Genomic DNA, 24,761 nt, shown 5'->3' with positions numbered 1-24,761 from the left:
ATGGGGGAAACTCCTTATGTCAACCCAGAATAGTATCCTGGATCTTGTCAACCACATGCTTAAACCAGCTTCTTTTTAGCACAGACCAAGGAAAGCTACTTAGGTACTTACCTTTCTTAAAGTCACCTACCTTTAAGGTGGCTTCCAGAAATCAAGTGCTAAGAGACCCCGCAAGATATCCGCTGCGACACTCACCTTCAGCTGCAGGATGGCCTTTGTGCAAGTCTTTGATTGTTGTTTAGGCAGCTCCAGTGTTCCAGAGTACTGGTGCTCAAGGTCTTTTTCCTTCTGCTTTCGGAAAAAGGCTCTAGAAGGTTTTCCTTGCTGCCGGTGGTCACCGTCAGCCTCAAAACTGTATTCAAGTCCTAGGGGAAGAAGGAGAGGCTGTGAGCTGGGGCAGAGAAGAAGGTGAAAGAAAAAAAGACCAAAAGTTATTTCTAATTGTGTCCAGATTTAGTTTGTTGAAGTCTTCTATTCCTTGAACAGAATTCCCTTGCCCAATTTTAAGAGGCTGATCTACTATACAGGCCATAGGATATAGTACACCAACTACAGTGGGGCTAATTCTCTAACACCGTTATGATTTAGGTCAGGGGTAGGCAACCTCGGCTCTTATGACTCATGGACTTCAACTCCCAGAATTCCTCAGTCAGCTATGCTGACTGAGGAATTCTGGGAGTTGAAGTCCATGAGTCATAAAAGAGCCGAGGTTGCCTACCCCTGATCCAGGCGTTGAAACAGTGACACAAAACCAAGACTATAAGGATATTTAAAAGCCAAGAATCTTGGAAAGTTCCAGTCAATACTCACTGATGGGTGGGCTATAGCTTGAAGGGTTGGCTGTATAGATGAAACAGGCTTGTATTTCCACACTGCTAAAGAAAGCAGAAAGAAAGAAAGAAAATAGGCCCTGACCTTTTAAAAACTAATTATTTACCGCACCATCACAATGGCCTGGCAACCCCAATTCAGTCTTTTGGTTCTCATGACAAGAATTTACAAATGTAGTTCTCCTGTTTTCTGTCCTGCTTGCCAATCACAAAGCACACAATAGAACAGCACACTCTAAAAATGCTCATTCAGCAATGGAAGATTATTAACTTGGGCTGTGCAGCAACAGAATTGAAGGAAGAAAAGGTGATTTGGAGCATGCAAAGAGTGGGTGCGTATTGCATCTGATGGCATATCAAGTCTGGGATTGTAATGAGCAGGCCCAGAAAAATAATCGTATATCATTTTCTTGTCATAGAATAGTCTATGAAACAGCATCAAAGCTCCAGGCGTATTCATGAAACATCTGCTTGGTGTTCACAAAGAAAAGGTTTAGGACAGGTTGCAGAAGCAAGGAGATACAATGAAGGAAGAGGAGATTTTCCTCACCAGATGCCTTCCATATAGCGGCAGTTAACATTTTCCAGGTCAACATTTTGAGGGTTGGCAGTAATATTTCTGGAGATATGGACGACAGGCCGAGATCTAAAAAATACATTGGATAGCAGTAAGAAACTGAGCCAGCTGCAGAGAGTGAGGCTCAGTGAAGCCCAAAATGTTAAATACAGATGAGTTCTGACGGCATTTGGCAATGCTCAAGATCCTAACTGAACATCCAAATGGGATGGAAACGTTCTCACGCTTATGGCAGAGATACAATATGGTCCTTTATGCCCCTGTCATGTTTTCCTCAAATCTGTTTCCAATTGCCACTACAGTAGTAAGAGATGACAGTCATATAGGTTATGCACTGATCTAATCATAATTGTGGTGGAATTCCCAATCCCATCTCCTTCTTGTGCTCATAGGGCAGACATGTCAAACACAAGGCCCGGGGGCTGTATCTGGCCCATGAAATGGTTTCATGTGGCCCGCGAAGCCATTCTGGAAACAGTGAGGGAACGGCCCCCGCTGCCTTGGCCCTGGCCCAGAGACCCTCCTCCTGCCAGAGACCCTCAGATCTGTCCCACTCCTGCCCAGGCCCCCATAGGCACCCTTGATGCGAACGATGTAGAGCTGGCCACGCCCACCCAGTAGGCCATACACACTCTAGCCACGCCCACCCAGTAGGCCACGCCCACCCAGGCCACACCCACCTGGCCTCCTGAGGGCAACCGCAATGCTGATGCGGCCCTCAGTGAAATTAAGTTTGACACCCCTGTCATAGGGCATTTCTTTTACATAATAGTTTGGCTGGTAGTCCCTAAGTACAGCCTGGTATTCAGTTACTGATATTTGCTATTCATAAAATCTACACTAGTTTCTCTGTGGGAGGCTGCAACTTGTTAGATTTTTTTTATCCTGCTTATTGTATAGGAGCTCACACTCTTCCATCCTCCTGTTTTTCTGTACAAGACCACTCTTGCTTGTTGGCCCAAAATCACTGAATGAGCTTCCCTTCAAGCAACTTGATTGTCGAAGTTCATTTCTCTACTCCCCCGCCTCCCCCCCCCCAGATTTACCTGTACAATACAACTGTGTCAAACAGTGAGCCCACTAGGAGATCTGGATAAAAATTGTTATCAGTATCCAGCCCTCCAGAAAAGGAATAGCCAAACATCTTGATGCCGACGCTCTCCCCAGTCAGGATCTACAGAGATCAAGGGTGTAGTAATCAGAAGAAGAAAGTAAGGATGATAAATAGAGGGAAGGGAATATTTGTTGTCAGCCCCACTGGATAGATTAGACTAGGATATCATCACCCCAGGAAGGCTAAATGACTTTTATTGAGACAGAGTCTGGCAAATCTGGTCATGCTATACCTCCTCCCCTTTCTTGTGCTCCAATGAGTTAGGGACGTATCTTTACGAGCCGCTTCTAAATGTTATCTTGTTGCTTTGGACTTAAAAAATGCTTCCACTTTTCTTTTTTGTCTTTTTTTTTACCCATGGTGCCCTCCCAATCTTGTGGATCCCTTTCCAGATCCCATGACCAGATATACACACGGGACAGTAACTAGTGCATTTTCTGGTATCTAGAAGACAATGTTTACAGCTTTTTAAAAAAATAACACGGTCACAGCTTTTCTGTGTCCTCCTTGGCGCACGCTGTCACCGCATTACGTGTTTTTCACCTGTGGCCCTCTTGAAATAGTCCAAGGCCTCCAAGGGGCCATCTGGCCCTGTTGAGAACCATTGGCTTAGGCAACAGTTCCTCCACATCTCTATCAAGGTCACCTTCCTTACTTTCTACATCTGTAGAGCCAAGGCAGAGCATAAAGATGTGGTATTTCTCAGTCATTTGACTTAACTTGAAAGGGAACTAACCTGGGTAGGTTTCGTCACAATTCCCAAGTTACTGCCATGATAGATGTAGACTTTCCCATCACCATCCATTGGTGCTCCAACCGCAAAGTCTGGAAAGAAGGAAATTGGGGCAGACGGAGGTAAGAACTGCAGATCATAGCAACTGTGATTATATTTCAAATTTCCAGCTTGCATTGGAACTTCTAACATAGATCTTGTCTCTCTTCTACTTTCTTTTCTCACACACGTGTCCTTTTCTAATGGTTCTCTTTCTACTCCAAGAGCCACCCAATACTGTCCTACCCACAGGCTTTGAACCTTTGTCCCTCTGATCCTGAGAGTCTTGCTTCCCATCTTGTCTATTCTGCTTGGCCTCCAGAACCTCCCTAAATTTAACTCAGATTCTCAGGTTGTACCACATAGAACCAGCCTAAGAACTTGTGCCCCTCTTTCCCAACACAGGTTCCAGATTCTCACCTTGAAAACCATCTTGGTTGAGATCACCAGTGGCACCCACTGCGATGCCAAACAGGGAGTCAGAGGTGCCATTGAGGCGAATGGGCAGGTTGTTTTCCCAGTGCCCTGCCTGGTTGATGTACACGTAGACAGCACCCCCGATTCGTTCCTTTCGATCAAAGAAGTTTGGTGCTCCGACCACCAAGTCCATCCATCTAAAGGAAACAAGTTGTAAGTGTGGCTCACTTCTTGTTCTCTTCCTCGGTTGCTTTTCAAGCTCTGCTCCAAGTATGCCCCACTGTTTACCCCTGGGCACTTGGGCCAGAGAGGGCAATGGACCACCCAGTGCGAAACCAGAGTAGAACATCAAACAGAGCATGGAGCAAAGAGCCTTTCGCCCATAGTGCTCTTTCCATCCCACATAACTTACCCATCGTGATTGAGGTCTACTACAGCCAGAGAGTAGCCAAAGGACGAAGCCAGTTTCTCTCCTGAGAGGATAACCTCAGGCACTAAGCGGTTAACGTTGTCTTGATGCAGTATCACCACTGATCCAATATGATTCGCTCGGGGTGCCCCTGTTACAAAGCTCAGCTCATTCTTCCTGGTTATCCCCACTCCAGAGTCTACTGAAAAGCCTGGAAACCGAGGAAGGGAAACTTCGTTATTTGAGAAAGAGGCGTTTACTGGGCGTTAACACAACATTCCCAGAATTTTCATTCCAAAACTTAATAATAATAATAATAATAATAATAATAATAATAATAATAATAATAATAATAATAATAATAATAATAATTTTATTTATATACCGCCCTTCTCCCGAAGGACTCATGAGATGGGCTATCAAATCATGAGCTTTCAATACCAGTACCAATGCCAGTTCTAGACTTAGTTCGTCAATGCACAAACATGCACACACACCTGCATGCTCACGTGCACACACCATTCATAAACATCACAGGCCCAAGACCTACTTTCAACAGGTTTGACATTTTGGTCCCTCAATTGTTCAGAGGAGGAAAGCCACTAAAATCATATCTGAGAACAATAAGGTCCTTGAGTCATCTTTTTTATCCAGTCTTTAGGTTTGGTTTTGGAACCTAAGCCTCGGTGTTGCACAAATGGCAATTTACTCTATATCAGGGCTTTTCAACCTTTTCACCCATTGCACCACTTTTAGGATATGGCAACATCCAAGTACCACCAGTCGCCTAGCAAGGTGTCAAAAACTTGATGACCAAAAAAAAAAAGAAGGGAAAAAGTGATGAAGTACAGGTAGTCCTCGACTTACAACAGTTTGCTTAGTGACTATTTGAAGTTACAATGGCACTGAAAAAGTGCCCCCCAAGGCACAGCCAACCAGGACACCTGCCTGCCCGCCCGGTGGCGCTCTTCCTCCTGTCCGAGGTTTTCATTGTTGTGAGCATTTTTGTTGAGGATTGGCAGCTGGGATGGGGAGGGGGTGTTTGGTTTTTATTCCCCCCCCCCTCTGCTGGGTGGTTGCAGCAGGTTTGGGTCACTTCACATGACCTTGGGACACTGTGACCGTAATAAATATGAATCAGTTGCCAAGCATCTGAATGTAAATCACAAGACCCTGGAGATGCTGCAACATTCCAGCTGATCGGCGCTTCTTCTGGGCTCAGCGGAAGCGCCAGGACCAGTGCCAAGCTCCAGCTGGAGCTGATCCTGGTGCTTCCGCTGAGCCCTGACAGCCCCAAAGAAGCGCTGATTCTGGCATTTCCTCTGAGCCCTGACAGCCCTGCAGCTCCAGCCGTCTCTCACTCAGGCTTGTGCGGTGCTGCCACCGGTTCAGGTCATTCCTCTCCCCCGCTACCACTTTTCTAGGATGGTCGCGTACCACCTGTCAGATGCCAATGTACCACAGGTGGTACCCGTACCACTGGTTGAAAAGCCCTGCTCTATATGGTGGAATTGGTTGGAGAACTGAAGATGCCTGTTCTCCTTTACAACTATTTCCCTTTATCCTTTGTGGCACATGGCTCTTCCTGGTGGCTGAATTAAATTGTTATCTGCCAACAGAAAAAAATATATAGCAGTGTCAACAGTGCTGCTCCCCTGATTATACCACAGTAATAAGACTGGTGAAGGGTACTGTTCTTCCTCTTTGGGAGCCACACATTAAGGGAAGGGATTGTTGGATTTCCTCAGTTTTGTCTCCCTTCCCACCATGTATGGCAGAATGCATCCATCATAAGGACTGCTTGGGAAGAGGAGGGAAATCAATACTTTAAAACTAGAACAGCAGGAAACACAGGATCCTAAAGACCAGGAAGGAAAAAAAGAAGTTGCTTTCATGCTTACCGGGGGGGGGGGCAGGGGAAAGAATAATTTAGAGAGGGAAAATCTCTTTTAAGACAAAAACATTCCATTCTGAAAATGGAATGGCAAACTTCCTAGGCTCTGCAGTCTGATTAGAGTCTCTCATGGCCTTGGTCTGTTGTCATTTCCCACTCCTAAGGGACTGAGAGCTTTTTTGGCTTGAGTAACAGCTCTTGAATAGGAATGCAAAGGCTCCTTTAAATACACGCCCTGGTAATCTCCCAGAAGACTGAGTTTTCTATTCTAAAATCTGAGAGAAAATAGTCTTTTTCAGCTAATTCCCAGGAAAGAGCCTGCGATTCTTCTGGGAATGGAATAGTAGGCTCTTGTGGTAATTTGTAAGTCTAGGAATTTTGTTGTAGCATAAAATTTTGTGCCTACAGTCTACTTCATCAGAAGATGATCCCAACAACAGAATATTACATATATATCCCCATGACTGAGAGAGTTGGATAAGGGAGAAATGGTCATACTAAATTGGTGACTTTATTAAAAAATATTGCAAAAAAAATATTACAATAGAAGGGAATATTCTTTGGAATAGTCTTGGTTCCTCTCTGAACTTGGTTGTTTTCTTGCAGATGTTTCGTTACCCGACTAGGTAACAACCTCAGTGCTAGAAGAGAGCAGGGTTCGTCTTCTATCACTGATGATGTTACTTAGTAATTTTCTCATCTACATCTCTCTGTAGTGAATGGAGGGCAAAAGGGGGCCAGAAAATGGGTCCTTCACCCTTGTTTTGACAGTTCCAACCTACATCAGACCATAGACTTCAATTTCAAAAAATGTTTAAAATACCTTTAACTGCAAAGGAGGTGAAATACTGATCAAAAATGATTAATTCCTATTTTACTAACTAGATCAATAGTTGCTGTTCACATCAATTTCTGCTGGATCACCAGGTAGACCAGACATGTCGTATACCCTTGACCGAAGATCGGTACACTCCTTCTATCTGGGATGGTCGTCCTCTTCCACCGAGCGCGCAGCTTCGGGAGGGACGCACATGGAGCGGTGAGGGAGGAAGGGGACACCCGCCTAGCCAGCCAGATCAGCCGAATCAACCCTGGCGATCAATGGGGTGACAGATGTCGCAGCCAGATCGCCCTCACATCCAACCAGACATGTCAAACTCGCGATGTCACGTGATGTCGTGCAACGTATCGGGACAGTATTGCTATTTTTTTTTAAATTCCATTTATATCCCACCCTTCTCCGAAGACTCAGGGCGGCTTACAAGCTTAGCAGTATTGCTGGTAAAGAGGTGGGTGCGGCTTCTGCATGATGCATCCGGCCCGCGGGCCAGCAGTTTGACACCCCTGAGGTAGACTCTCTCAAAATCAGTGCCCAAGCTCCATTTTCTCCTAAACAAATATGCCCTAGCAAACTTTTCTTCCTGCCCTATTCCCTTGGAATAGGAATGATGGAGACCCAGGTTTTTTATTTTAGGTTTTTTTTTAACCCGCCTTTGATTTTATAAATAACTCAAGGCAGCAAACCTATCTCATACTCCCTCATCCTATTTTCCCCACAATAATCTCTCTGTGACTTGGGCTGAGAGAAAATGACTGGTCCAAATTAACCCATCGGTCTTTCATTCATCTTCCTTATTTATTAACATTTTACCATACCACTTTAACAGCGATCAGGTTAGTTTCCAACAAATGGCATTAAAATACCAGTGCTAAAAAAATCGCCTTAAATTCTGTTATCAAAAATGCAGAAATTTATATATCAGCTTGGATAGGGCCACTGAAGTCTCAGGGCTGTCAAAGGAAACAAGTAGGCATTTTATATAAAGTGTACCAACTCCAAAAATGCAACAAGAACTTGCGTAGGTCTTTAGCCGTTTTCTAAGAAAACAGATTCAGACCTTTTGGATATTTTTCCCCCCCAAAGGATTGGCATTGATACAGAGAAGGCCTGATGACCCACATGCTCCAATGATAAATAGTGCTAGCACATTAAAAATGGGGACCAGTCTTCTATCTGCAATCAGTACCAAGCTCTCAGAACAGCAGCCACCTGCACCCATTTCCAAGCTCCCATACTGCCCGTCAGTGCACTGCACTGCACTGACTAATAAGGACTGCCACATTACAGTCATCCACTTGGGAGCAGCAGGTGCACTACTAAAATCAGATTAGCTCCTTCTGGAAACAGCCAGAGATGATTTACAGCTAAACCTGTGCACTGGTGCTTCTAATCACTGACATCACATGCGTCTCCAGCAAAATCTGAAACCAGAAATCACCCGGAACCCCTGTATTTGGACCTGTAAGAGGAATGCCGCCCAAAGCAGCACTAGAGTCAAGGCCCGTTCCTGGGTTCAAGAACTACTCATCCAGAATTACCAACCTTCTCTGCACCAGTTGAGAAGCACCCAGTCTGACAGGGAGGAGGAGGGATCGAGCACAGAGTTAGCCTGGAATCTCTGTTTAACCGCAAAAGAGTTAGGATTCGCGCGCGCACACACACACACACACACCAAGTTCCTTGGAGTCTTATCTAATTGTTCCAAGGAAGAGCTACCAGTCTGGGGAGATTCCTTTAATATAAGTAAAAAAATAAAGGTGAAGAAATCCCTGGAGATTTTACTCCATTAGTCATTGCGACTGTAGGGGACAGTGTTCATCTAGGTTTCAAAGCCATTAAGCCAGTGCTGTCCCAAGACATTTTTGTGGTCATCTGGCCTACTTGACATCACAGAGTGCTGTTACCTTCCTTCCAAAATGGTACCTATTTACCTACTCGCATTTGCATGCTTTCAAACTGCTAGGTTGGCAAGAGCTAGGGCGAGGAAGGGAGCTCACCCCACTCAGGTCTCAAACCTGGGCTACCGGCTTTCCAGCTAACCAGCCCAGCATCTTAACCCAGAGGTCCCCAAGTGTTTGGGCACCAGGGACTGGTTCTGTGGAGAAAGGTTTTTCCGCAGACCGCAGAATGCATGGTTTGGTGTGCTGCCTGCATCCCACGGATGGGGCTTTGCTTGTTTGTGCGGATCGGTTGCCGGCATGCCGTGGCCCGGTACTGGTCCACAGACCCCAGGTTGAGGACCCCTGTCTTAACCGCTGAGCAACCGCAGTTATAGGCATTATTGGCAGAACATAATAAAGTAGTAAGCTTGAACTCTGCACTTGTGGATCCAGTTTTTCATGCTTGACACACCCTGTCCCTATATAGCCCCACCTGGCAGCTCAACTGGAGTCAGGAGCAACTGATTAGCAGGTCCCAATCCTGCAGAGACTTCTCACTAGGTCAGGATGCAGTCTCTGGTGTGGCATCTTCAGCAGACAGATGAGCATTTTTCACTCTGATCAGTCTGGGGGTGAATGGCAATGTTAGGAGGGCAGAACCTTTGTGCCCATATTCCACCCACCTATATAGATTCCATTCATCTTTTCAGAGTTCCTGCCATGCTTCTTCACCTTGGTAATTCTCGGGTATGTTCGCTGAGAGATGGGATCCACAACATCTGGAAATTATCAGGCTTGAAAGACTGCATCTTCCAAATGATTATATCCAGGGAAATCCATAGGGTGGAGGGCAGGTGTCAAAAAAAGTTAAGATGGCATCCACAACTATGAGAATTAAGCCCTGCCCTTTTTTACATGCAGTGCATATATGGGACATGTTAAAAAAAGGGTGGGCATTCCCATAGCTATAGCTGCTATCTTGATTTTTTTTTATTCTTCCATGAGTGCTCCCAATTACATCCTTCTTTCCCACACACATCTTGTCACATTCCTGATTCTCTCACAACTCACATGCACTTACACACACAATGCCAAATGCTAGCAAAACTCCGACACAGTTCAGACTAAAGCATATGACTGCGACATACAATGGAAGCATGCAAATGTAGGTACATATCGTAATGTATTTTGAGCCCAGAGGTTTGTGCTCCTTAAACTGCAGAATACGCAATATGCCTTTGGAAGCATACCAAATGTGGCATTTCTCTGCTACCTTAACTGTTTTCCAACATAATTTTTTTTAAAAAAAAAAAAACCTTCCGTTTTTTAAGCTATGCTATTCTTGATTCCAGGTTAGTGGTGCTGATCCCTATCAAAAAAGGCTGCCTTGAGAGAGCTGACCAGTCATTATTAAGCTATTTACTGAACTGCTTTTCCCAGGTCCCCTATTCTAGCCATATGCTCCCTGTTACAGCAACCTGTTTTAAAAAAAAACAAAAAAAACATGATCAGATCCCTGTTCTCTTACAGTTAGAGCCCAGCGGGCGCTGGGACCGACGCCCTCTGCTGGTTGAAAGTAGCAGGACTTGAGAATTTGAATGCTCAAACTGGGGGGAGGCATTAGGGGAGGCAGAGAAGGGGGAATGACAAAACACAACAGAAGGGGGAAACAACAGACACTAGCTAAAAAAATAATAGTGGGGAGGAAGAGGTGGCAAGAGGCAGAAATCACGGAGACGGGCACACCAACACCTTACAAACCTAAGTAGCTATTCTGGGCTACGTCTCCAACAGTCCCGGGGACCCGTTCGCTGGGATCTGGCGTTTTATAGACCAACTGATCAGGGTCTGAGCTATCAATGTTTGTCACAAACAATATCCCTGCAAGGCCAATAGGAGGAGAGAGAGAGAGAGGAGAGAGATGGTTAGCGGTATGAGAAAGTTTGGCGCCCACGCAGGGAAACACCACAGAGCATTGGGCAGGAGTCAGGAGACTTGCAGGGCTTGGGCTGCGCTCATACATTATCGTCTGGTTGGGCCCCAGTTATGACTCAGGGCACGTATGGTTGCTGATCAACCCATTCTGCTTCCCAGATATTAACTGCCCAGGTCAAAAGAAGGAGATAGCAGCTTGTTACAAATGAAATTTACTCTTCCAATCAAAGTCTCCGCTCATGAGCTTGGGATGATGTTTACTGGTCAATTTTTAGCTTCCCGCCCCCAACACCCTGCCCTGTGATGGCCTGTCTGATTGCTCTGTAGTGTTTGGCCTGCTGGGCACAACCCCGTACCGAGGTAGCTGTGAGCTGGCAAGGGGATGAGCGAGGGGTCCTGGTCCTTTTCTCCCCCGGCTTCATACGGCCCATCGTCGTAGTGACTGAAATCCAAGACACTCAGCTCTGCCCGTATGGTCCCTGCCAAACCAAACACCTGTTAATGATGGGCAGAGTGAGCGAGACATTGGAGAAAATGTCCAGTCTTTCAGGAGAGTAGGAAAGCAAGGATGTTGCTCAGATTTGCCCTTCTGTAGGGGTAACTAAAGAGGCAACGGCTTGTTATCAAATCTATCTGGGCATAGGCTTAAAACTAGGATGTCCTCTAGTCTAGAATAATGCTGGGAGCAAAGAGCAGAAGACCAAGTGAACATTTCCTAGGGACCCAAGCCCTAGATTTGCTTGTCCATTGGTGCCATGAAATATCCTGGGACTTAGCTTGTCTTTTCAGTAGCCATGTTGTGCTGTGCTGTGGTGACTGTGCCCATGATCTGTACTTTCCGGCACAGAAGAATTCTCATGCCAGTACTGGTCATGTTGGGGAGGTCCTATCCTTCAGAGGCAATGTGTTGGATTTGAAAACCCTCCACCCAATCCCTGGTATCTCCCTGTAGGATTGGAGGGTTAGAAGATACACCCATCCAGTGCCATTCAGTACAGAAAATACGGACACCCCTTCCCCCTCCATGGGCTTCCTGTAAGTCACTTAGGAGGACATATTCCCAGATTTGGATACCAATTGATGAGGGCATGAATGGTACCCACAGACATTCGTTTGGGGAAGAATATTTGCAGCTTCAAATGGGGGCATGGCATGACTGCGCTGCTTGCCAAGGTGTGGGTTGGGTCTACCTGACTTCATATTCTTTGTTGAAAGCAAAGGCTCACCCTTCCAGTTGTATGTGCCAGGAGCCCCAAAGAGGATGTAATGCCTATCTGCAGTGAAGCCCGTGGCTATTCCCTGCTGGCAGTAACCAAAGCGCTCGTGCCCCTGTTCGCGCCCTTGACAGAATTTCCACTCGCCACCATCCAGTTCATCGGCCACCTGCAGCCCTTCGCTGAGTACATAACAACGGCCGATCACGTGCCTCGTCTCCAGTGACTCATTCACACGGTTCCGGGCTTCATACAAGTGAGCGCAGGTCTGGGATTCATGGGAGGAGAAAAGAGACAGGACAGAGAGAGTTAGAAAGTATGCTGCCTCTAGAATCTCTGCACAAACATTAGTTATAAAAGGGCTGTAGTCTTGTCAAAGGTTAACATAGGAGAATTCATGGACCTCCCTGGAGTGTACTATTTCAGGCTGTGAGTGGGGTTTGGGCCATAAGCCTCTCTTTCATAGTGCCTAAGCCAAGGGTAGGCAACCTGGGCTCTTTTATGACTCGTGGACTTCAACTCCCAGAATTCCTGAGCCAGCCATGCTGAGGGGAAAGGGAGAGGTTTCCATGCTGAGCCATGCTGGCTCAGGAATTCTGGGAGTTGAAGTCCGCGAGTCTTAAAAGAGCCCAGGTTGCCTACCCCTGGAAGCAATAGGGAAGAGCTTTAACCATGGTTTTAATTATCCTTTCTGAGGTAACATTATCTCGAGGTAGGGAAGCTCCAGCCAAGGCATGACAATTATCAAATAATAGCCAAAATATGAATTATAGATTTAAATATATATGAAAACATGCACAAAACAGAGAACAGTGATAATTCCAAGACAAGATTTAAACATTTTGACAAGTTGACAATGCCTAAAACTCACTTTGAGATTGCTTCGGTGATGAAAAAGCCAATACTATTTTAATAGATGGATGGATGGATAGAAACACAAATAAAAAGCACTGGTAAATTGCATTTTCTTTTCCTACAATTGCTCAGGAGGCCCAAAGTATCACATACACCTTAGTCTACACATCATGACTAGAATAGTGTGTACTGTATATTCAGACCCACTTCATGGACATACATTAGTGAAATATACTTTGTGACTGGATTTAAACATGAATACAAACAATATGTATTCTTTCCTGTAAGGTACCACTTCAGGCTATGAATGGGTGGCATGACATAAGCCAATGTCTTCCTAGGACTGTGGCAGATAAATTAGAACTATATAATGCTTGAAAAATGTGCTCTACAAGCCATGGTTCTTGCAATCAATAGATGCAGCTAAAAGCTGAAATCTATAAGTCATCAGTGAAGATGGAGTTCCTACCACAGAGTAGCCATCCCAAACTTTTATGTAGAAAAATATAATCCAAAGAGGGTTTGGGAAGAGTATCTTTGGTTTTCCCTATGTCTTATGGATTTTATTTGTGTGAACACAGCAAATAAAAGCTTTCTTTCCAATTTTATCTTCCCCAACTTTACCCTTCACCATCACAACCCATTTGAAATTTCTCTCTTCAGGTTTCTCCATTACCCTCATGACTTAGCTGCAATAGCTCCCTAAGTCTCTTTCCTCATAGCTGAGCATGCTACCTCTTCATAAACTCAGACTGATGCAGTTTAGCTATGCCAGGCTGGACCCTGTTAGGTTACTTGGCCAGAACCAAAGAGGTTAAACAGAATGACCACCCACCCATCCAGTCATGGCCACTGACCACAATCTTTCCTCCGGGGCCTTGGCTGTTGACAGTAACACCCAGCCACTGGTTCTCCTTGCTCTCCTTCTTCAGATCAACTGCAAAGTGGGAAGGAAATGGAGAGATATTAAGTAAGGAAGACTATTTAGTCCTCTGTTACTGGGGGACAGAGGACCCTTTTCCTTGCTATGTATGGTACAACAAATCCCAACAAATAAAGGAATGTCTAAGGCGCAGACAGATAGTTGCGTTAAAATGATTTTTTTTATCTATGAGCTGGCAAAAAACCCAAATCAAACTATGATAGCTTAAATTGCCAAAATGGCCAAGAAGGGCAGGTCCAAGTGACCAGAGAGGCCTTTCTTGAGCAACCAAGACAGGTCTCACCTTGACTGCATCAGCAACCACATCATCAATGAAGTAGGATACATTGCATCCACAGCAAAAAAAAAAAAAGATAAAAGGAAAAGCAGTGTCTTAAATCTGGAAGAGGTAAGCGTAAAAAAAACCAAACTGCAGCATGTTTGTGCCACATTTAGGTAGATATGTGGATATATCCTTAGGATCAAATTAAACTGATTATGCAGCATTTTTCCTTTAGTTCTTCCTTGGGGGGAAAAACTGCACACACACACGTACACATACACACACACACACAGCACTACCCATTAAACAATCTCAATTTCTTTAATTGAAAGTAGCTGTGTGGCTCTGATTTCGATCACAATTACAGAAATGGGGCTTTAACTATCTTCTGTATCTGATTCCACCAAGGCTATTATTAGCTAGAGAGAGGGCAATGTGTACGTATCTGTTCTTCCATGAGTTCTAAGCAGTTTAAGAGGAGCAATTTAGACCATGGCTGCAGCATGGGATAAAAAGTTAATCTCCCTCCCAGCCTCCTTGCTCCACTTCAAATTACACCTGCCCTTAGACAACTGCAAAGACTTCCCTTTATCACTGCAGGGAAATGTGCTCTTTTGGGAACATTTCTGACATTGCAATTAGAAACCAGAATGAGGCAGTAGGACAGGATTCTATGCTGGCAAATTGTCCAGTCAGGACCAATCAGCAGCTCCATGATCATTCTTCATCACTGCCTCATGAATAACACAGGTCAGGAAGGAATTGCCCCCAGATCACATACTGAATCTAATGCAAATGAACTTCTTTCTTTTAAAGAAATGCAAATTGTCAGGATGAAATCATGCTCTGGACATCACATATTTTAACTTTAGCTTCCTACCAGAGGCATTTGTGGGCAGAGAGAGGGGGGTCACTAAGAGGTCAAGAGGGCAGGTGCAAGTTCCACCCCTTTTCTACATGTGCCATGATTTCATACAAAAAGGGTGAAGCTTATATCATGATGATGATGAGATCCCGCTTTTGTCATTTTTATAAAAAGTTTCAATCCTGCAAATGGCCATGTTCCCCACCGAGATAATAGTCTCCCGATGCGTTGATCCCGCTTTCCCAACCCCTAATAGGTAGATGGCCAAAGGAATTGAAATCCAATACATTTAGAAGTCACTAGCTGGCAAAGTGACTTACGTTTTTCTAGTGGCCAGCAACCAGCACCTTCTGCATGTTTGGCATTTGATTATCCAGTGTTTTGGGCCACAGGTCCTGCACTGACTGAAAAAAATTCTATGCTTAGCCTTTGGTAAACTCAGGAGGAATCACAGATGGGTTCAGTGCAATTCGCCACAGCCAACTCCGTGTGACCATCTCGCCGCGGCCATCTCATCGGAGCCGGCTCGCCCCAGCCATCACACTGCGCCAATCCGGTGCAGCCATCTCGCCACAGGGTTGTCTTGCCAATCTGGGTTGTCTGAGATCAGAATCGTACAACTAGCCGTAGCCAACTCACTGCGGCCATCTCACCTGTCGGCCATGGCAACATGGCCACAGTGAGTTAGCTACATGGCAAGGTTGTCCCCTTCTGATCACAGACAACGCAGACTCCAGTCTGAGCCTGATCCAAATCACACAAGGAATGTTGTTGTGTGGAAGGAAGAGTTCATTTTTTTCCCACTCCAGCTTAACCACACTGTTGCATACCTCCCTCATCGATGGGCACACGCTGACAGTCCTTAGTTTCATAGGTCAAAGGACAGGCATATAAGCCACCAGTTCTTTGGGCCTGTTGATCCGGCAGAGCAGTAGCCTGTGGTGCTCCCACCAACAGCCTGAAAGGAATGGAGAAGAAAGTTAGAGGGGCTGGAATAAGATGGGAAGGAACAAAGATGGGAAGACAGGGGAGGGGGCCATCAGACATGTGGGCTTTTTACTGCCTGTACTGCATCTGGACAGCTCTGGCATGCTAAGTGAAGCATTTGATTTTTCTTTCTTTTTTTATTAAAGAGTCTTACAAAAACAAAATTTTACAATATATCCCCAAATCCCTCCCACCCCAAACCCACCCACTTCTTCCCCCCCCCACTTCCCAGAGCTAAATACAGGATTATAGTTACAATAATCATATTCTAAATAAAAATTATGCATAATATACAATTAACCAAATTCATAATGTGCTTTAACTCCCCTGTAACATAACTACAAGCAAAGTACCAATAACAATATCCCACTAAAATCTACTCATACGCTAAATGGAACTTTTTGGTCCCATATTTGTTCTGAATATAATTTATCCATCTCCTCCAAACTGAAATATATCTTTCCTGTGAATGATCTTTCAAATAAGCAGAAATCTTAGACATTTCTGCAAGATTCGAAACTTTAAACACCCATTCTTCTATAGTGGGCAAACTATCCTTCTTCCAATATTGTCCCACCAGTAACCGTGCTGCTGTTATCATGTTCAACATCAAGTTGGTTTCTTTAGCATCACAATCTACCACAATACCCAATAAAAACAATTGCGGAGAAAACTTTATCTTTCTCTTAAAAATCTTTTGAATGTTCCACCAAATTTTGATCCAAAAAGCATCTGATTTTTCAACCAGGCCTTTGGCTGAACGTGGGCTAGCACTTTGGTCCTTGCAGTCCAGTTGTCTCATAAAATGGTTTCTTAAACCTCTTATTATTTTGCCGAGTATCTTCTTCACGGTTTTATTCTTCGCATCTTGTATCCTATTGCACTGGATTATTTTTAATAACGAAAGACAGATGAGTCAGTTGTATAAACAAACTGAAGTTTTGGTTTTGGTTTTTAATTTTTTTAAAATTTTTAATTCCATTTATATCCCGCCCTTCTCCGAAGACTCAGGGCGGCTTACAAGCTTAGCAGTAGCTAAGCAGTAGTTAAGAGAGAGAGAGAGAGAGAAAAAAAGTACTGCATAGTGGAAAGAGATTAATCTAAAAAGGAGCAGTGAATAAAAGGAGAAAACGGGGCACCGAAACTAAAGGAAAGCAGGGTTGAAGGAAAATAAGGGAAAGGTTGAATTAGGGTTAAAAAAAAAAGAATCGATGTACAGAAGGAGGAACTGAAATTATTACTGCGATGGATACGAAGATGTGAGAGAGGGAAACAAAGAGGGCTGAGCACACTGGAGAACTTGCTGAGCTGGCAAAAGCTGCCGGTCTCCTTTCCCCTTCACGCTAAGCCACTGCGACCTTGAGTATTCCCCCTTCTGACGTTAAAGTGCCTTCTGAAAAGATCAATTAGTTAAAGAGAGAATAAATTCTATCCTAGGCATTTTTGCCAGGATCACATAGAGGAGGAGGAGGAGGAGGAGGAGGAGGAGGAGGAGGAGGAGGAGGAGGAGGAGGAGGAGGAGGAGGAGGAGGAGGAGGAGGCGGCAGTGAACAGCTGGGTGGGGGAAGAGTATATTCATGCTCTTTTTGCCTCAAGCAGATGCAGGGCCCACTTCAGCTCCTGACCACATGTCACCTGTTCCTGCGGTCTCTTATCACAGCTGTCCTTTCCCTCCAGCAATCAGAATTCCTAATGAGGGACATGATGTCACCTGGAACAGCCCACAACCCATTTCACGCTTGCATTCCTGACCAAAACAGCTGTATTTTTGCTCGTAGTCTACCAATTCCAGAGACAAAAATCTCACCCGCAAAGGGTTCCCATGCTGAACCACGTTGGCAGAATCCCCTTTCTTTTCTAAACGATCACGTTTCATCCTGCTATTTGTTTTTCTCAGGCTGGGTTCACACGTTTGTGTTCAGCCAGAGTGATGTGGCAGGTTTGTTTGTGATTTAGCGTGCTGGGTTGGTGCAGCCATTCAGTAAAATATGGATAAGCTACTTGTGTGTCAGCCTTAAATGAGGAGAATCAGAATGCTGCAGGAGATGGGTAGAAGGAGTTAGTTATTAATCCCCGAGTCCCAGCTGGATCTTCGGAATACGAGAGTTGACGGAGGCTTAATCCTCCTGTCTGACGGCTGAAACAAAGTCAAAATCTTAGCCAGCTCCTGAAAAATAGAGCCTCATAGTCTTTCCCTTCTCTTCTAGATTTTTGCTCCCTTTTTGGCAAAAAAAAAAATAGGTTTAGGTGAATAATCTCTTTCTATAGTGAGGTTCAGATTTTTAACCAGCCTTGAGGGAAAATGATAGCTTCCCAGTTTCCTTTCCAGCAAATGGGAGGAATTTAAAATGGCCATGCCCCTTCTTTTGCCAAGACATTGGTAATGCCTCAGCTGTTGCCACACAGGAATAAGTCATTTCTCTAGGGAGTGGGTAATTTGGAAAGCCTGACACACTAAACCAACACATTAGCTCCAGTGGTGGGATTCAGCCAGTTCGCAACAGTTCGGCAGAACCGGTAGGTAATTTTTTGTTGCCCAGGCCCAGAATGGACTTCCAGAAGCGGCATCCACACAGAGAACCAGTGGTTCACTTATCTGAATCCTACCACTGATTAGCTCTAATCACATCACATTGGTTTTGTTTGCTCAAGGCAAGTTTTCTCTCCTCTTCCCAAAATGTCCATGTGATTGCAAAGCACAACAGTTTAAAGGCTAAATACGGGTTGCAAAACTGCCGGTGAAACTGTTCAGTCGTGGGCTCTGGTGAGCAGGAATGAAGACACACAGCTGAGTACAGAGAAACTCATTCTTTTATTCAAGCTGGAACTGTACTAGGACGTGGGGTGCACCCCGCCACAATATATAGCCAAACCCTATGGTAGCAACCAATCAGATTGAACCTGTGCTTGCCGCCCGAGGTTGACCAATTGCAGGACCGGAGACATCCTGTCTGGGTTGCTGGAGAGCCGTTAGCTCTCCAGCAACGCACGTGGTGTGGTACCAAAAGCCCAGTACATAACGGAAACTATCACACATTTTGTCAATTTTAGGCTTTTCTTTTCTTTTTCCCCAATCGTGACTGGTTGCAATGCCATTTTGGACAAATGTGATGGAGAACGCCCGCTGACTGTGTACGCTTGGCCAGAGCCTTTGCATTTGACCCCGCAGGTAAAATCTTCATAGGGAGCACTCAGGGGCAGGCGATATAGGAATCAACGAGATCTTTAGATTTTGAGATCTAAAACAAAATCTCTCTAGCCCTTCTTTCATAACCGTTTTAGAGAATATGCACATATCTCTAGAGCTACAGGAATTCTGCAGAAGTCCCAAGGAGAAACAATAAAACCTAGCCGTAGCTTTCCCTGCACAATTATGCACGTACCACACAGAAGTGCCCCACAAATCTCAGAAACATCTCAAATTTGTTCTCTGCAAAAAAGAGCAAACCCACCGAATCCTTTTTCTTTTCCCTATAATGCTGTTAGCTGAACTGGCCGTTCACAACAGAGGTACAGTGGACAGAAGAAGGCCCAATGCATGGACATTCATATGGGTTCATTTAATAGACTGGAGGTCACTGAATGAAAGAGAAAATAATTGCAGGGGGGAAAAAGGTTATTGCTCAGATCAGTCACATTTCGAGAAGCCCAGCTTTGCAATGTTGTGGTCATTTCAAACTCATAGTTTAGAAAATGGAAAGACAGCTTTTAATTTGAAAAAAAAGGCTATGAAGAACTCTTGGCATAACGTGAATCTGCATGGTAGTAGGGTGGCTTCCCACTACCACCACTTTTATAATCCCTCAAAGTTCATTGTGAAATCTGTCACCCTCCCAATGCTGAGAACGGGGCGGGAGGGGGGGGGGCAAAAGCCATTGCTTCCAGCCCAAGCTGCTAAAAGTTGTACAGTAACAAATATTCCCCCCACCCACCCACTCCCATTCCAGCCAGAGGGAAATAAACCCCCTATTTTCCATGTAAAATTATTTACTCAGTAGCAAAAAAAAAAAAAAGCCCAGGCAGTTCCTATGAAGGGGGAGTTGAAAAGCCATCAAGCCAACTTTCTCCCAGAAACCTGAAGCTCAGGAACCATGAGGCAGAAATGGTTGCAAATGCAAAAATGGGCCATCCATAAGATACACAGAGTCATGCGTTTTTAAAAAATAAAAAATAACTAGTTTTACTGTAATGGAGCCAGAACTAAACTGGCTGCTTTCTCTCTTACAGCTGACTAGAAATCCAGAGCTGTTTTCAAACTGGTGCACTATTTTCATGTGAGTACGTCTGGGGCAACCCTGACTTGTAAAACACACGACAGAAGCCACATGCTTTACCTACTTTCATCCAGCATTAGGACAAAGGCATAAAGCTGGGGTTTGCACTGTGATGTCATGATATGCATTTCATCATTTTTGCATCCTTATAGCTCATACCAAATGCCTATGTTTGTGTCGAAATGTCTTTAAGCAGACCAGGGAAAAAGTTACATAACCTACTGTAGATCTTCCTTTGTCTCATGCAGTATTAATGATTAAAAAGGTAAAGGTTCCCCTGCACATGCGTGCTAGTCATTTCCGACTCTAGGGGCCGGTGTTCATCTCCGTTTCAAAGCCGAAGAGCCTGCGTTTGTCCGAGGACATCTCCGTGGTCATGTGGCCGGCATGACTAGACGCCAAAGGCGCATGGAACGCTGTTACCTTCCCACCGTAGTGGTCCCTATTTTTCTACTTGCATTTTTACATGCTTTCGAACTGCTAGGTTGGCAGAAGCTGGGATGAATAACAGGCGCTCACTCTGTTACGCGGCACTTGGATTCGACCCGCCAAACTGCTGACCTTCTGATCGACAAGCTCAGCGTCCTAACCCACTGACTGTTGGCCTGCGGGCCGGACACCTCATCTGGAAGCTGCACCCACCCCACTGCCGGCAATGGCAAAACTGTCCCAATACATTGCGTGATGTCACGTGATGTCGCACGTTTGACATGTCTGACATAGACGGAGAAAAGGGGGAGGACTCACACTAGATCTAGAGCATGAGAAAGTGAAAGGAAACCTTTTTGCTTAATGATTGCTTAGAAGTAAACCTCATTAACATCAGTGGGGTAGTGTAGTCAACCCAGATTTCCCTCCCCACTTGCTGGACTGATCCTCTGACAAGGGACATGTCCAAATCAAGACTTATTTGAATTGAATTTCCAGGCCGATTTTCCTCTGATTTAGCCTAATGCTAATAAATACAGCTTGTTGTTGTTAGTTGCAAAGTCGTGTCCGACCCATCGCGACCCCATGGACAACGTTCCTCCAGGCCTTCCTGTCCTCTACCATCTTCTGGAGTCCATTTAAGCTCACGCCTACTGCTTCAGTGACTCCATCCAGCCACCTCATTCTCTGTCGTCCCCTTCTTCTCTTGCCCTCAATCTTTCCCAGCATTAGGCTCTTCTCCAGTGAGTCCTTCCTTCTCATTAGGTGGCCAAAGTATTTGAGTTTCAACTTCAGGATCTGGCCTTCTAAAGAGCAGTCAGGGTTGATCTCCTCTAGGACTGACCGGTTTGATCGCCTTGCAGTCCAAGGGACTCACAGGAGTCTTCTCCAGCACCATAGTTCAAAGGCCTCAGGTAGTCCTTGACTTACAACAGTTCCTTCAGTGACCGTTCAATGTTACAACGGCATTGAAAAAAGTGACTTGTGACCATTTTTCACACTTATGACCTTTGCAGCATCCCCATGGTCATGTGATCAAAATTCAGATGCTTGGCAACCGATTCGTAGTTGTGATGGTTGCAATGTCCCGGGATCATGTGATCCCCTTTTTGTGACCTTCTGACAAGCAAAATCAATGGGGGAAGCCAGATTCACTTAACAACTATGACACTAACTATTGCACTTAAAAACTGCAATAATTCACTTAACAGCTGTGGCAAGAAAGGTCGTAAAATCGGGCAAAATTCACTTAACCATTGTTCCACTTAGCAACAGAAATGTTGGGCTCAATTGTGGTAGTACCTTAAGGACTACCTGTTTCGTCAACATCACCTGGAAGACATCTGAACTGATCGATCAAACTTGTCCTACAGGGCTTGAAGTCTAGTACAAATACTTCCTCCAAACCTCTGAAAGCTACTCACAGCCCTCTTTCAGATAAATGCATACAGACCTGTAACCTTAAATGAGCATCTTCAAAAAATATACTGCTCAAAAAAGTAAAGGGAACTTTGGATTAAAATTTGGTGGAACATGCAAAAGATATTCAAGAAAAGGATAAAGTTTTGTCCGCAACTGTTTTTACTGGGCATTATTACTGATACTACTGTTGTGGACACTAAGCTGATGTTGAACTTAATTACGGCAGCGAGACTTTTAGTAGCGCAATATTGGAAGAAGGAAGAACTGCCGACTATAGAAGAATGGACTTTAAAAGTTTCCAATCTGGCGGAAATGGCAAAGATCTCAGCGTACCTGAAAGACCATTCGCAACAGAGATATATTGTGGAGTGGAGAAGATGGATTGATTATATCCAGAATAAATATGGGACTAAAAAGTTTCATCTAGCATTTGAATAAGTATTGATGTGATATTTAAATTGCTTGTAGTTATTTTATAAGAGTTAAAGTGCGATAGATTTAATATTTTATTGTTGTTTGCATAAGGTAGACTATGATTGCTTGTATTTTTATACCCTGTATTGAGCTCTGGGAAGTCGGGGAGGGGGGAGGGGGAAGGGAGGGAGGTGTTGGGGAGGGTTGGGGAGAGGGGAGGAGGTTGGGAGGGGTTTTGTCTTTTTTAAAAAAATGTATTGTAAAACTTTTCAATAAAAAAAAAGTAAAGGGAGCACTTAAACAACACAGTGTACTGTATTTAATATTAGGATGTCTTATTTTCTGTTCCCTTTATTTTTTTGAGCAGTATATGACAGAGGAGTTGTAGCTGGTTTTTTTAGTACTTTATTAGCAATGGTTCACAAACTTAGATAAGATTCTGAGCCAAACCTTGCTTTATGTTGCTCTCCTTCCCCTTTCCTGACATATTGCCTGAGAGATCTCCGCACAAAGCCCATTGCAGTCCCGAATCAATTCAATAACCCTAAACACACAATATTCCCAACTTCTCATCTGTAAAAGGGAATTCTGCTTGCAAAAAACACTATTGGGACAATCAAGAATTGCCATGTGTTGCAAGAGCACTCTTAAATCTGGATGACTTGTTAAGAATAACACTCAAAGAACAGGTGGGAAAACTGGCCTTTCTAACTTGACATCAAACTGTTTGCCTATCAAAACCATAGCAAACCAAGAGATACAACGAGCAAGTCTATGCCTTTAGGAAAACTCAACACAAAATGAGGAATTTCAAAGCCACAGAAATATTCAGTGTTAAATATGCTTTCAGACAGTTAACCAAAGGGAAATTAAAAAAATGTTCAGCTAAAACACTGATTTCCTGGAACAGAGGAAATTGCTAGAAGTCATGACAATGAAATTACAAGAATTTAATGGAAAGTGTGTGGCTGCCAATTTCTTCACAGAGGGACACAATTCTCCATTTTCACAGACTCTGACATGCTGATTCCCAGGTGGTGCTTTCTCTGTTGCTCTGTGTCTCATGCTGATGGAGAAGGAATCACCTCTTTTTTAAAAAAGAGAAAAAGTTAAGGTGGAATTAGATTTATCATGGAGTTTTTCAACCAACACATTCCAGTTAACATTTCACACTAGCCAAAATTCAGTACACTAGTTAAATCTCAGCTAAAAGCCAAGGGAAGGAAAAATCGAGATGTACAGAGACATGGCCTTGTAGGAAAATATTCAGAAGCCATTACAAAAACAAGGGGAGAAGCCTGGGAAAGAAGAAGATAGTATTAGGAAGAGACTCTAGCTGGCTCCTGCTTGATTCGATTTATATGCAACTAAAACTCTCCTTGTCATGACCTTCAACTGGGTGAAACATTGCATGATAGGGCAACCATTTTTGAACTAAGGTATCTCAAATGGGCTAACTTACAGAATGTAAGCAAAATCCAACACGCGTGAATCCTGAGATAGTGAAATTTGAGAAAATTAGGGGTGCTTCAGGGTTACTGGCTGTTGCTGTGCTGCTGCTATGGTCATGTGATCTTCATTTACAACAGGGGTGTCAAACTGTCGGACTGTGGGCCGGATGTGTCACGCATAAGCCACGCCCACCCCATTGCCGGCAATGGCAAAATAATCCCGATACGTCGCGCAGTTTGACATGTCTGATTTACAACATTCCATGACAGTTTCCCAGTCAGTCTAACAATCCCTTCCTCCCTTCCCCACCCAGCAACAGCCATTTATCTGATTGCTGGGAAGGGAAACTTTTCAATGTCCCTGCCATATTCCTACAAAAAAAACCTCAATGGGGCAGCCAGTCAGAAGTCAGAGGTTGCTTCCACTGCTTTTTTGCTTTTAATCATCCTATTTCTGTTTAGGTGAGGAAATATCTCCAGAATAATGAGGTATGAGTTGTCTAATAAGATACGAAAGGGAGGAAAGGTAAAACAAGCAGACTTACAAGATTCGGTTACTATAATATCTCAATCAAGTAGAAGTAGATCTTCCTGAGGAGTTGGTTTCTTGATCGTTTGTCTCATAACATTGACAAGTTCAACAGATTCCCCATTCAATATTTTCTTGCAGGAAAAACAGAGAGATGTGAAATGTTTCCACAAATTTTCCTGAGCAAAGGCCATCTCCGAAAGCTTACATTTGAGCTACGAGTAGGCCTGAGTGCTTAAAAAAAGCTTATCAATGGAATCCAAAACATCACCAACTTCATAGAGTCTTCATAGATTGGGAGGAAGCAGAAGTGGGCTTGAGTTTCCTTTAAAGCTGAGATATGTGGTTGGACAGACTAAAAATGGCTTTCGTCCAAACAAAACAAAACAAAACAGGACAGAGGGACGGATTAGGTTTCACCAAAGGCTGAGATTCAATCCTTCCGAT

At 44.2% G+C, this 24,761-nt stretch overlaps 1 protein-coding gene across 5 annotated transcripts in view; it reads right to left on the bottom strand.

Moving 5' to 3' along the window:
- Positions 1–24,761, bottom strand: part of ITGA7 (integrin subunit alpha 7) — a 73,601-nt gene that overhangs the window by 27,527 nt on the left and 21,313 nt on the right. For 2 of the 5 annotated variants that reach the window (XM_083355474.1, XM_083355476.1), the window contains exons 2-12: positions 15,639–15,766; positions 13,596–13,675; positions 11,896–12,151; positions 11,026–11,148; positions 4,123–4,330; positions 3,714–3,907; positions 3,258–3,346; positions 2,454–2,581; positions 1,381–1,476; positions 811–875; positions 196–365 (exon numbers count right to left, since the gene is read on the bottom strand). In XM_083355474.1, the coding sequence (XP_083211600.1) occupies positions 196–365; positions 811–875; positions 1,381–1,476; positions 2,454–2,581; positions 3,258–3,346; positions 3,714–3,907; positions 4,123–4,330; positions 11,026–11,148; positions 11,896–12,151; positions 13,596–13,675; positions 15,639–15,766 (1,537 nt within the window). Of the gene's footprint in view, positions 1–195; positions 366–810; positions 876–1,380; positions 1,477–2,453; positions 2,582–3,257; positions 3,347–3,713; positions 3,908–4,122; positions 4,331–10,495; positions 10,616–11,025; positions 11,149–11,895; positions 12,152–13,573; positions 13,676–15,128; positions 15,323–15,638; positions 15,767–24,761 lie in introns of those variants that run through there. The other 3 variants (XM_083355475.1, XM_083355478.1, XM_083355477.1) reach the window with 3 other exon arrangements.

Source organism: Vipera ursinii, assembly GCF_947247035.1.
Source record: "Vipera ursinii genome assembly, chromosome: 2".
Classification (NCBI taxonomy): domain Eukaryota; kingdom Metazoa; phylum Chordata; class Lepidosauria; order Squamata; family Viperidae; genus Vipera; species Vipera ursinii.
This window is presented reverse-complemented; position numbering and strand designations above follow the sequence as displayed.